This window comes from Canis aureus, chromosome 9 (genome assembly GCF_053574225.1).
Source record: "Canis aureus isolate CA01 chromosome 9, VMU_Caureus_v.1.0, whole genome shotgun sequence".
NCBI classification, from domain to species: Eukaryota; Metazoa; Chordata; class Mammalia; order Carnivora; family Canidae; genus Canis; species Canis aureus.
The window spans coordinates 18,678,260-18,692,260 of NC_135619.1; the positions used below are offsets into that span (position 1 = coordinate 18,678,260).

General features: G+C 38.9%; 1 protein-coding gene across 9 annotated transcripts in view; it reads right to left on the minus strand.

Annotated features, from left to right (window-relative positions):
* Positions 1–14,001, minus strand: part of SLC25A21 (solute carrier family 25 member 21) — a 470,571-nt gene that overhangs the window by 132,576 nt on the left and 323,994 nt on the right. Inside the window, exon 3 of one of the 9 annotated variants that reach the window (XM_077909083.1) lies at positions 7,165–7,282. The exons of the other annotated variants lie outside the window; for them this stretch is intronic. Within the exon in view, the coding sequence (XP_077765209.1) occupies positions 7,165–7,193 (29 nt within the window). The 5' untranslated portion in view covers positions 7,194–7,282. The remainder of the gene's footprint in view (positions 1–7,164; positions 7,283–14,001) is intronic. 9 annotated transcript variants of the gene reach the window in all.

Genomic DNA, 14,001 nt, shown 5'->3' on the forward strand with positions numbered 1-14,001 from the left:
GAGACAGCTAATAAAAATTGTATGCTGACAATAAATAGTGATGAATCTAAAGAAACTCCCTGCCAAGATCTTCACTGATGTACTACGAACAAAGATTATTAGTAATTACCAGAATGTTACACATGCTCTTTAATAAACACTTAAGAAACCCACTAATGAATCAGAGATTAACAGACTAAAGGTTTGCAATTACAGAACACATTAAAAGGATAACTGTAGGAAGATTAAGTAAAGATTTTAATTCACCGTAATTAGCCTATCTTACCAAAATAAGATGTTTCTCCTCTGGAGTATGTTTGCTTTCTTACTGGTTGGTTGAGCATGGCCAAAGTCACACTGAACAAGCAAAGGCATGTCTGAGGCTTTGAAATTTAGGTGGACACACCTACCTTACAAACTTTGGGAAAAAGCCCTAGGAAGCAGCAGATCTTTAGAAGAATTCCCACCCTGTATATTTATTTCCTGTACTCTGAAAAATCACTTTCCACTGAGGCTGCCCCAAAGGAAGAAATGCCCACTTTCCATGAAAGGCTAATGACTAAACTGAAGGGGAATGGGGTCTCTGCATTGATCACCCCTGCAGAGAGACTACATAAGATGGTGGGGAGATGATTCCATCAGTTTCCTTTAGCAAGTGCTGGGGAGAAAGGTTTTCTTTGAACATTTCTCAAAAGAATGTGAGTTATGGGTATTCTGTTTTACTTTAGGTTAAATATAACAATAATCCACATAACACTGTCTTGGCAATGATGAGCAGTGGAGAGTCCTTTAGTCACGTTGGAAGGGTGTGATTTATAGATTTCTGCCTCCCTGTTTCTTGAGATCCCCCTCTGCACAAGAGTCAAAGTTAAGAATTCTGAGGACGAAGAGATGGATGAGTAAACCACAGATCTTGTCCTTTAGAACAGAACAAACAGGTGGAGGGCAGAGAGATATTAGTAATTAATTATAAAACAAGGTGGAATACAGAGGCACCTGGGGGTGCAGTCAGTTAAGTGTCTGCCTTCAGCTCAGGTCATGCTCCCAGGGTCCTGGGATCAAGTCCTATGTCAGGCTCCCTGCTCAGCAGGGAGTCTGCTTCTCCCTCTGCCTCACCTCACCTCTCCTCCCCTGCTTGTGCTCTCCCTCTCTCACAAACAAATAAATAAAATATATATATTTTAAAAGACAACACAAGTGTTCAAGATTCTGGGAACTAGGTTCATCTGCAATTTAAGCATTGCTTTTGCACGCTGGGTTCACGACTCAGGCCTGGCATCAATTAGCACCCTAAAATAATGCTAACAAATCCACAAGGGTCATGAGTTTGGCTCTGTCTGAGCAGTGACCACCGACCGAAGTTCAAAAGCTGTACCCTTACATATTTGGCTGCTTACCAAATTATTCTAAAAATTCAGGGAAAAGAAACATATTTTTCCTGAATGTTGCTCAGTCATTGCTCTGAGAGAGTCTCTTTATAAAAGAAACAAAGGCCTATGCCTGGTAAAAATTAAGATGTCCTTTGCCTGTTTAAAGTCTCAATGTCTTTACTAGATGTAGGTGGGCTGGGCTATGCTTTGGCTTAATGTTTATGGTATTGTAAAGAAGACCAATAAATTTCTCTATGTTATTTTAAAACAGTTTATAATTTGAAGAAATATGTAACCTGGAGTGCTCAGTCAGCTTAGATAATTACTACAGATAAGGTAACACATCTTGGCAAGGCCACAAAAGCAAGGGAAATCTTCTGTGCCATGTAATTTTGAACACGCTTTTGAACAGAGCCTCAAAAATACTATCTCTCAAAAATATCAGATCAACCCAGATAGCCTGATTATACTTTAAGTAATTTCCTGTGATCCTAGACACATCTAATTGCAGTCTCCTTTCACAAGCCAGGGAGATTTAAAGTCTGATATTCTGTGACTGTACATTTTACAATTCACACTTTATACACTTAAGTATCCTATAAATGGTTCATCATTTTGTCAAATGCAAGTTTTGTTACAATAAACATTTACCTATGCATCCCTGATTAATGTGATCAAATAGATCTAGTTTTATACATCTTACACAATTATAAGACATATGGTATTCCTAGTATATGGAATCTGTGCAAAATTTGACGTTGTAAAATGAATCACGATAAGACAGTTGATTCTACCATCTGGCACACGTTCTTCGAGTTGTTTATATTACTTATAGGATAATAACTCAGAACACTGATAATATAGTTCTAAAATTTATTTTAATGACAATATGCTAGTTAACAAGTCAGAGACAAATGATCATTAGAAATTACAACCTAAATATAATAAGGTTAAACCGCAAGCAATAAAACAGGCTAATTGACATAGCTGTATAATTAAAGTGCTCCAAGCATAAACTGGTCTCAATTAAACAAAAGCCTGACTAGCATGACTTTCTGTAATTTGCTTTGTAAAATACATGTCACATTATAAAACTATGCTGATAATATCATGATATAGGGCTGCCACTTTTTGAATATACATATGTGTGTATTTATGCATATATTTAAACTCTGTATTTAATGTCAACAAATAACCTGATGCACCTACCTACATTTTCCCAAGTGCACTGATGTAGGATGGCCATTACAGTGGTTAATAAGCATGAAATCAAATTATACCTGGGAAGTGAGGGAAGGATGGATCACAGGTTGGAAAATAACCCATTAGCAAGGTAATTAGAGTAGAGAGGGTGACATCAGCTTTAGCAATCAAATACTGAAATTATTACAGTCATGACAAGTATCATCGTTTTCCCATATTCCCAAAATAATTATAGTCTTAAAAAATTTGACCCTCCCTCACCAAAAAAAGTTAGCTATGTTCTTTTGCTCTCTGATCCTCCCCGCCTACCTCCTTGGGTCAACAGGTTTTTCTCATGTTCATCAATGGCATCTGCTGCCTGGTGTCAGAGAACCACACGACGTCATTCTCACCTGTTGAACTTCAGCTCATTGCTCAGGATGAGACTGAAGTTCTTGGTTTCTAGCCTCCATCAAAGATTTCCAGAACAGGGAAATAGAAAGCAGTCAAATCTACCAAAACCCTCTCACTGGCCCTGGGAACTGAGCCACTTCACATAAACTAATTATGTACTAGAGACCATAAGCCAGGGTCCCAGTGAGGGAGAATTTCAGAGAATACAGAGTCCCTAGAGACCTAATATACCATTCCATTTTATTTTAACTGATCAAATGTGCCTATTTTATGGTTTATTTAGCACTGATAAGAAAGGATGTTTTTCAATAATGTCAAAGAAAGAAAGATTAAGAGAGTGGGTGGTTTCTTTGCATTCATAAGCATAAATGCTTATGCTAGAAATAAATCTGGGGGAATGGAGGTAATAAACTTGGCTAGTAAGGAAGAAAACATGCTTATGCTTATCAGAGTTGAGGAAAATTTCAAGGGAAGTTTTTATTTTTATACCAAGATTGACCTCATATGTTACCAAGATTTGGATCAGTTATTATTGATTCCAAATGAGGACAGAGTTTTCAAAAGCATTTTATAGGTGGACAGGACCCAAAAATGACCAAAAAACTGGTGATCATAACGCTTACTTGTAAATCACTTTCAACTTTGAGAGCATTTTTACAGAGGTGATCTCATCTCAGGGGTCTCCTCAATTTCACAGTTCCTTATATTTGTAGGATAAAAATCCTTGACAAAGGTAAAAAGAAAAAGTATCAGCTCGGAGCTAGAAAGGCATCAGACTAGAGGGGATAGGTTTCCCTGAAGTCTCTCACCTGTATTATATATTTCTGCCTCTAAGTCAGAGAATGTCCAATAAAATTCTTTCTCTAAAACCAAGCTTTTTTCATCTGTTAAAGAGGGAATAATGTTACTTGCATGCTACCCAATTGACTTTGAAGTTTATCTCTGGAACTCTAAAAAAAAAAAAAAAAAATCAGCTTGAATTCACTGTTCTGGGGAAAGCCAGGTTTCAGAGATGAATTGATTGTGTTAATTTTATTTGATCCCTCATTGTCTAGAGTATAGACTGTGGGTGGAGAGGGATCTCTCATGGGGGAGGTGGGAGGGATATCTTTGTGGAAGAATTTGGATGCAATCCTATTTGAAGAACAAGACATCGTGTGACTCCTTTCTGCCCTCTCATTGTAGACAACTGGGAATGATACATTGTAGACCAAAACAAAAAAAAAACCCAAACAAAACAAAACAAAAAACCCAAACCCAAACAACCTTTCTATATTTATTTAGCATCTATTCTATGGGGTTTATTCCCAAGCCTACTGTCTGCGTGGGGAACACTGTCAAGACCAATATCAACTGATTGTAACTTCTCTTTCTCTCTCCCTAACCCTCATCCTCTCTCTAACTCTACCTTTTTTTTTTTTTTCTCTAACTCTACCTTTTTCTCAACTATATGGCTGTAATAATGAAGATTCCATTATGACATGAACCTATGCTCAAGAGAGCCCCTGTGGAAGGGTATGGTTTCATTATCATCAAGTAATATGCTAAAAATACTGAAAAATCATGTAGAACACTGGCAACAGAAGAGATGCGTGGATTATTCCCACTCAGGAGCAGGCCTAAACTTGGCCACAGAACTTGTACAGGAAACTATGCTTCACCAATTCACCAAATATTTACTAAAAGACAACTAATATTTTTGGCCAAATTATAGGTGGGTAGTTTGGCAGGTAACAAAGCACTTCCAGACAGTTCCAGTCATTTAATTTCATAAAATGACAATCTTATTCCAACCAGCAACTTTTACATAAATGTAACTTTCCATTTTAAAACAATGATCCTAAAACAAAAACAAAAGCAAAAAAAACCCCAAAAAAACAAAACAAACCCCTCCCCCCCAAAAAACAACTAGCTCTCTACAAATTAAGATCCAGATTAATTGGATATCTTGGTTAATGTAGGTTCCCTAAAATCTTAAAGTCTAAACATAAAAGATTTATTTAAAATGAGATCCAAGGGGCACCTGGGTGGCTCAGTGGTTGAGTGTCTGCCTTTGGCTCAGGTCATGATCCCGGGGTCCTGGGACTGAGTCCAGTATCAGGCCCCCTGCAGGGAGCCTGCTTCTCCTGTTGCCTATGTCTCTGACTCTCTCTGTATGTCTCTCATGAATAAATAAATAAGTAGGTAAGTAAATAAATAAATAAAATCTTTAAAATGAGACCCAAGTGAGACACCCACAGCAAACTCATAAGAATTAAATCTTCTCCTTCAAACTTCTACTAGGGTGAGTTCTGGTTGTGTCTGATAAACTCTGCTCGTTTGCACTCAATTAATTATCATGAGTTCCAAGTGTGACAGATTTTTTTTAATGGTTAAAAATATAAGTTTTATGTATATTTTACCATAATTAAAAAAAAAAAAGCCTTGTTCAACTTAAGGATATTTCATAGCTCTTTCACCATCTCCCAAAGCTGTTCCCTAAAAACCAGTGTGGTTGGGAGTTTGACTGAAACATTAGCTCAAAAAAAAAAAAAAAAAAAAAAAGAAAAGAAAAGAAACATTAGCTCAAGGGCAGCCTGGGTGGCTCAGTGGTTTAGCATCGCCTTCAGCCCAGGGCGTGATCCTGGAGACCCGGGATTGAGTCCCACGTCAGGCTCCTGCATGGAGCCTACTTCTCCCTCTGCCTGTGTCTCTGCCTCTCTCTCCCTTTCTCTGTGTCTTTCATGAATAAATACATAAAATCTTAAAAAAAAAAAAGATTAGCTCAAGAAGACAGTAGTGCTGAAGGAAGGTTTTTGGGTGGTGGGTGTGGGGGTATGGTAGCAGGGAGCCAGGAAAGGCAAAGTGGTGGGGGAAAAGAATTTAGTGCAGAATACTCCTGGAGGACCCTGAGCTTGTCTCATCCCTCGAACATAGCTGGATGTTATCAAATTATTCTAAACACCCAAGAAGTCGATCAGAGCTCTGAGAGAACAAAAACTGCACTACACGTAGTAAAGCGACCACTATTTGGAAGGTAGGAGGTGCAGAAAGTTCACCTGGGGGAGACATAGCTGAAGACTAAATTTAAACATGGAGTTTTAGCTCCTCCTTCTGCAAGCAATACCTTATCATGAAGTATAGAAGAGCAAAAAAGTGTTCTGGAACAGTGAAATTTACAAAGAAATTTACAACTGACATTTGAGGAGCGCCTACCCTGTATGGGGCACTTACATGTTAAGACTGCTTAACTCAGACATTGATCCTGATATAGAAATATACATGCTACGGGCACCTGGGTGGCTCAGTCTGTTGAGCATCTGACTCTTGATTTCGGCTCAGGTCGTGATCTCAGGGTTGTGAGATTGGGTCCCGCACTGGGCTCTAACTCAGCGAGGAGTCTACTTAGGATTCTTTCTCTCTCCCTCTTTCTCTGTATGCGTGCGCACACACACACACTCTCTCTCTCAAATAAATAAATAAATAAATCTTTTTTTTTTTTTAAAGAAGTTTGCATTCTAATAGGAGAAAAACCTGTGGCATTAAAACATGAATAACAAGCAAGTCTTCCCAGATTTGTATTATTCTTGCTTGCCGCCTTGAAGAGTACACAGGAAATCTAACATAGCATATTCCTAGTGCTTGGGGGGCAGTGAAGGCCTTCTGAAGGAGAATTCTCCCTCTGTGCTGTTACAGATCTGGGATCTGCTCAGGCCTCCCAAGGCTTGCAGGCCAGTCCCTACACTAATGGCCTCACAGTGCTTTTCTGGTTTTCTCTGTATGGTTTTGTTCTATCCCTTATGGCTAAGCAATGAGCTATCTTTTCTTGCACATCATCGTGTCTGCCCCTAGGCCACTCTCCCCTACTTCCATCTCCTCCTCCCCCTTTTCCCTCCTGCATTCCTCCCGTGACCTTTAACTCACCACTTAAAACCAGCAGTGAATGAAGGATGAGATAACTCAGCTTGGTCATGGCTCTTAGTGAGGGCTGCAGGGTCCATATTATGAGTCAGGTCCATGAGCATCAGTGCCTGGCTTTTGTAACATCTCTTTTGGCTGTTCAGAGACCATTTTCTGCATGTGTTTTGTTTCTCAGTTCTGTGCCAGAGTTGAGGTTCTGAGATAAGTGGCCTCTGGCTGAGTTTGAACTTTCCCTGAGAATGGGCTGTCCTGAGAGGAGAGAAGGGCAGATAGTTTCCATTTCCTGCTAGTGTCCTCTTCCCTAGGCTCTGTAGAGTACCTTAGGCAGGTACAGTCTCTCCTGCTCATGGGAAGACAGTCTTGCTGCCATGTGCTCCTGTTCCTTTGGGGTCCTTCTTCTCCATGGGCTTCATAAAGAGTTCTGTTACTCCTAGAAACTGAAAAAGAACTAATTTATAACTTACCATAAGGATAATGAGGATGACATATAGCACAGCTGATGCCAGCCATTTGATTTCTTCTTCATTCTGTTCCCCTATTTGTTTTGTGGGTTCTGTTCCTGTTTGTTCTAATAAAATGCCTTTCCTTTTTCTTGGTATGTTTTCCACTTTTGCATTATGAACTATATGGTTTCTGTAATTTAGATTCTCATAAATGCATGTTTAGTTTGAAAATTTGTGGAAAATATTCTTTTGAAAAACCTATATTTTTCAGAATTCTGACCAAATCACTGTGGTTTTCTGTTGGCACTGATGATATTGCACTACTCCTTTTGGGAGAGAGAAGAGAAAGAGAGAGAGAGAGAGAGAGAGATTGAGAAAGGAAGACAGAAAGAAAGAGAAAGAACCACTGCAAAGGATTCTACTTCCCAGTACAAATACTTTTGGAACTGCTAAGCCCACTCTCACTCATGTGTGTTAGGTCAAATTCTGGCAGAAATCACAAGACAGCTGCAATTCCATACTTTGAAATGTCCATTAAAAAAACTCTAGATACAATTTATAGAATAGTTGGCAGGTATTCCCTGTTTTTTTTTTCATTCCCTTGAATGTAGACAACTTTTGGAATAAAGGAAGGGGAGAAATGAGTATTTTCAATGGTGAAGTCAGTACATTCACAACTTTAAATGCAATGCCAAGAGAACTTTCTGCAATGAAAATTGGTTTGTGTGTATATTTTTAGTAATATTATGTGTTGGATTCAGTTTCATCAAGAGAATTAAAAAGCTATGGGATCCCTGGGTGGCGCAGCGGTTTGGCGCCTGCCTTTGGCCCAGGGCGCGATCCTGGAGACCCGGGATCGAATCCCACATCGGGCTCCCGGTGCATGGAGCCTGCTTCTCCCTCTGCCTGTGTCTCTGCCTCTCTCTCTCTCTCTCTCTCTCTCTCTCTCTCTGTGACTATCATAAATAAATAAAAATTTTAAAAAACGCTATATAATTTCTGAAATTCTGTAAGACTGAAGAAAAAAATTTACAACAGGTAAACAAATATACAGTGGAAACATCACACTTTTAGATACAAATAAGGAAAGTTTTCTTAAAAATCTCAAGTTTAAACATTCTAGAAGTTTAAAGGCACAGATGACTTTTTTTATTATATTGCAGTACCAATCCTAAATGAACATGGCTGTACCAAGGGCTTTGGTTGCTAGTACTGACATGTCTCAAAGTCACTCACATCAGGGAGGAAGTGGTTATTACAGAGGCGGTGTGTGAGAAAAGTGTAATGAGGTCTCCTGGGAACTGGGACTGGGACAGGGGAATCCATCAGGGATGGTGGTGGAAGCGATAAGCAGTCCACTAAAACCTCCTGCTCCCTTTTTCATTGTGTGATAGTTTCATTGTGTCAGATAGTTAAGTACATCCCCAGTGCCCTGTAAGGCCAGCTGTAGGTCATGTGACTAGTTCTTTTTAACGGAATCTAGGTGATGTAATGTGTCACTCTCAGACTGAGGTTTTTATAAATGGGGTTTCTTCATTTTTTCTCCTGCTTCACCCAAGGTACTTTGCCAGATACATCTTACATCAACACCAGTTATACCTGACATCAAATCTGTATCACCTGCAAGAAGGAAGCAGAGGATTCTGAAGCTTTGGTGGGTACATAGCTACAAGATGGAAGGAGGCTGGATCCCTGTCTCACACGTACTTTATTGGGATAAACACTGAAATTTAGGGGTTTATTTGTTATTGCAACTAGATTTGCTTAACTGATCCAAGGACCAACACTGTACTGTGTCTCTGCCTCTCTCTGTAGACCAGTTCCTCTGGTTATTCATGCTTTCTGCTCCTTCCACAGCATGCACTGACTCTGAGAAAGCTACCCAGCCCTGGTGTAATACGATGCAGGCCTAGTGCTCACCAGTAACTCCTTTCTGCCACTATGTATGCCAAATATCTTTTGTTTGCTCCTTCAGACACACTCTTTACCCTTTTCCATCCTGTTGTCCTGAGAGGTGATCCAAATTGATTACATCAAAAGAATCCAATGTTTCTGTCTTCCAGTTGGATTTGGTCAATGAGAAGCTCTGGCAGGTGACAGGAGGAAGGGAGGAAGATGAATTCGGGATATTTATTTGTCTGGTTCCTTCCTGTAGGGTTTCCTCAGGCTTGTCTCTGTCAACAGAAGTTCACGGCTTCTCTCAGGGAGCCCTCTCTTCATGACTTTCAAGTTTCATGTCTTTCAAGTTTTGGTAACCTTTCCTTTTATGCATGCCTTTTGAGCTTAGAGGTAGTGATGGCTTTACCTCCTGCTGCTGGTAGCCTCAGCATCCTGAGTTCTTCCTTGTGATTTCTTTATATCCTGCCCATACTTTTGTTGTGAATCCTTTTATAAATCTCTTCAGATTATCCTAATTCGCGAGGACTACTTGTTTCCCCTTTCACTTAAAAATCATATCTCAGTTAAAATTCTCTAAGTAATCAGATGTCTACCACCGACTCTCTTAGCCATGTTCACAGATGGAGTTTTTGTGCAAACATAGTCTCAAGCATATCCCTTCAGCTGAACCTGTGAATGATGGCAACTTGCAGAGAAAGAGGAAGTTTGTAGGTATCTCAAAACATGTCTATCCAATAATACACCTTCATATCTTCTGGTTAAAGTTCCCCTTCTTTTATCACTCCTATCGAGCTAGATAATTGCCATCACCAGTATTTTTTTTCCTCTAGTGGATTGCCTTATCACTGAGAGAACACATTATTACTTTTTATAGGAGTATGTATTATGAACAGTGTATGTTTCTACTATAACATTTAGAATCTAAGTCTTTAGATTTCAAAATGGAAATGCTTATAAAAACAAAACAGGAGAAAAAAGTAGAAATAACCACAGACTAGTGTTTTTGTCATGTTATTTATTTTTTAAAAGTTTTTATTTATTTATTCATGAGAGACACACAGAGAGAGGCAGCGACATAGGCAGAGGGAGAGGCAGGCTCCCCACAGAGAGTCTGATGTGGGATTCGATCCTGGGGCTCTGAGATCACACTCTGAGCCAAAGGCAGATGCTCAACTGCTGAGCCACCCACAAGTCTCTGCCATGTTATTTTTTAAGGGGAGAAACATCTTTGTACTAACCTGGAACCATCCTGAATTTCAAATTAATTTCTCTCTTATAAGCTTGGTATTACTTATTGTATAGTCTCATGACTTCAATCGTCTGTACAGGTTTAAAATGAAATAAGTTTCATCACAAGATAACCTTATTATGCCAGTTTTGAACTGATTAAAGATGAAAATATCTCTTTGGTGTTCCTTAATCTTTTATAAGATGCATTAACTTAGAATGAAGCCACAGTGCCTGTAAGACTGACAAAAATGTTTTCTGAGAAATCCAAAATGGAATCTACTGGATTAAATTCCAAACCAAATTAGGAACATTGAAAAGCCTCTTAAATACACAATGTTCTTTTCCTTCAAGCTATTTGAGAGTTGCAGCTGAAGAAATTCGTGTGATCTTTTCCAAGTATAAAATTTGAGAAAGATCAATACATAGATATGCTGAAGTCATTTCCATGCCTGTGTCTTTGCTAGTTTGATAAAACTAGCAATTAAATAGAATCTTCCAAACATAAGGGATTGTCCGTATCATCTAAAAAAAAAAAAAAATCAAATCTCTCACTGGAAAACAGAAATCATCAGTTCCTCAGGACATTACTGTAGAGAAGATGGAACTGTTTATGGAGAGATAGTGACTTGAAAATCACCAGAGTGTAATGAAAATTAAAAAGTGGTTTTTTTGGGGCAGCCCGGGTGGCTCAGCGGTTTAGCGCTGTCTTCAGACCAGGGCCTGATCCTGGAGCCCCGGGATCGAGTCCCATGACAGGCTCCCTGCATGGAGCCTGCTTCTCCCTCTGCCTGCATCTCTGTGTCTCTCTCTGTGTGTCTCTCATGAATAAATAAATAAAATCTTTAAAAAAAAAAGTGTTTTTTTCTTCCACATCAACCTAATGACTATGAAATAATACACATATCTTCCTTATAATGAGTCATAATAATGATTTGAGATTTTCTAATTTAAATGGCATGTCCTTTTGTTTTTCCTCAGACAGGTCAAGAGACAAAAACTGGAAAGTTTGGGTCATATGGATCATGGCAGCACTGCTATGTCTGGAATTTTCTTATAAATATCCTATTGCTTTGAGCCACACAGGCCTGGCTAAAACAGCAGGGACAACCTCATTTGCACTTTTATAGTTGTAGGGGGATTTTCAAGAGTTAAAACAATTTTCTATAATATTCCATATTAAGGATTCTAAAGTGTGATCATTACATCTTTTCACGCTTTTCTGTGAGCTGTCAGTTTGGAAGTAATTTTTAAAAAAACAAACAATTTTATTTTATTTATTTATTTTTAAAGATTTATTTCTTTATTCATGAGAGACGGTGGGGTGGGGGGAGACAGAGATAGAGTCAGAGACACAGGCAGAGGGAGAAGCAGGCTCCATGCAGGGAGCCAGACATGGGACTCGATCCTGTGTCTCCAGGATCAGGACCTGGGCTGAAGGCGGCGCTAAACCGCTGAGCCACGGGGCTGCCCAACAAACAATTTTAAACAACAACAACAGGAAGGCATTCTTGGGTACTCAAAAGAATCTACTTTGCAAAAATTTTTTACTGCCTGTTTGCAGTTTTATGTCTTTTTAAGATTATTTTTTAAACACTATAAATGTTGCTACCTTTGTGTCCCTGTGAAAATCACTTCAAAGGAATGTCTTGTGGCACTATATAATAACTAAATAAATACCAGAAAACAAAGTGGATGGGGCCATTTGTGTGTGTGTGTGTGTGTGTGTGTGCTATTAAACAACAGAGAACATTTTATCAGAATCTACTTTTACTTAACTAACATAAATGTTCATTGCTTACCAGAGTTTGAATGATTTCACTTTTCTTAAAATTAGGAAAATACTAATATTTCACTAAAATGTGAAACTTCCAAATAAGTCCATTAAAGTTAATTTTTGGGATGCCTGGGTATCTCAGCGGTTGAGCGTCTGCCTTCGGCTCAGGGCGTGATCCAGGATCCAGGATCGAGTCCCACATCAGGCTCCCTGACTGGAGCCTGCTTCTTCTCCCTGTGTCTGCCTCTCTCTGTGTCTCTCATGAATAAATAAGTAAAAACCTTTAATAAATAAATAAAATTAATAAAAAAGTTAATTTTTCAAGCTACCTATAAATTCTACAGTAAACTATACCAGGCAGGCATAAGGATACTGAAAAAGATGACATACAGGGAAGTTTAAAAAATCAGAGTCAATGAGAAGGGAATTCAAAGTAAATATACAGTACTATTAAAATAAATTTTATACACACACAGAGAGAAAATAAATAAACGCTTAAAGGAGATAGGATATACAAATGGAGTTGATGGATTGGAGAAAAGATGGGGTTAAACAGAGAAAACTTATTTGAAGCAGCTAACTTGTGATGCCCTGAAGGACGATTCTGGGGGCAGTGAGCAGAGTGTTTTCATGGCTGGATGGGAAGCTAAACCAGCACAGAAAAGGCCTTGTTAGAGGGTTTTAAAAGGAGACATGTGTACATCAGTAAGGGCTGATAAGACCTTTTCCTAAAGAGTAAATATACAGTTTTTGAAAGCTTAGGAAGGATGTTCTAGAAGTATAGGGGAAAAATGTACATGAAAGGTTGAAAGGAAGTAAGTACCTGAACAATAGGCAGAAGTGAGAATAAATTACCCAATAGGTGATTTGTATCTATTTAGCGAAGGGCATCGGTGTCCTCTGAAATTGGCTCTGTGAAGGGAGAATTGTGCCAGACCAATTTAATTTCCTCCCACAGAAGAGTGACAGGCAATATCAACTGACAGGAAGCGCAGTAAAAAAAGGATGTTAAAACAGGCCAGGCATGAGAGAACTGAAATCTGGAACACAAATCTGATAAGGGGTTTGGCAAGGTAAGGAAACACGTAGGTAGAGACAGACCTGGGTTCAAATTCTGACTATGCCAGTCATCCACTGCATGAACTTGGACAGGAAATTTAAATCTTTCTGTTTCTTTACTGAGAAAAGTGATACCAACCCTTACCATTTGCAGTGAGGATTGAGTAAGATAATGTGTATAAAACACTTGGTACCTGTATTTCCCAGTAAATATTGGCCTCCTTCCACTCTTTCTCAGCCCAACCTCTCCTCCCTTCTCTCTCTCTCTAATACACCTTGGAAAGGCTAAGAATTAAGTCCTGTGAAAACAGGAAAAGGGACACAGCCCCACTTCCTTTTACTCTTAAACTCTTATTACAGGTTTCCTGGCTCTACAAGGAACCATTTACACCCACTGGCATTCTCATAGTGTTTCCTTGTCAAATGTCAAGAAGCTGAAGGAAACAGCCTCTTTGGCGAGTGATATATATATATTTCTAATTCTCTCTCTCTCTCTCTCTCTCTAAAATGCAGTACAAACATGAGTATGACCACCAACCAATGGTAACCCTATTAATGCTTAAAAAACAGTCATCCCACCATGTCAGGTTTACCACTACAAACTTAAACTAGGATATCAGTTACTTTGTTCTTAGAGATTTGTCCAATTTGCTCAAGTAAACAAAAATCAATTTCCTAGCATGCTCTATAACATCTCGATAACAATTTAACACCTATGCATAAAGAAAGAGTCGGGGATTATACAATCACT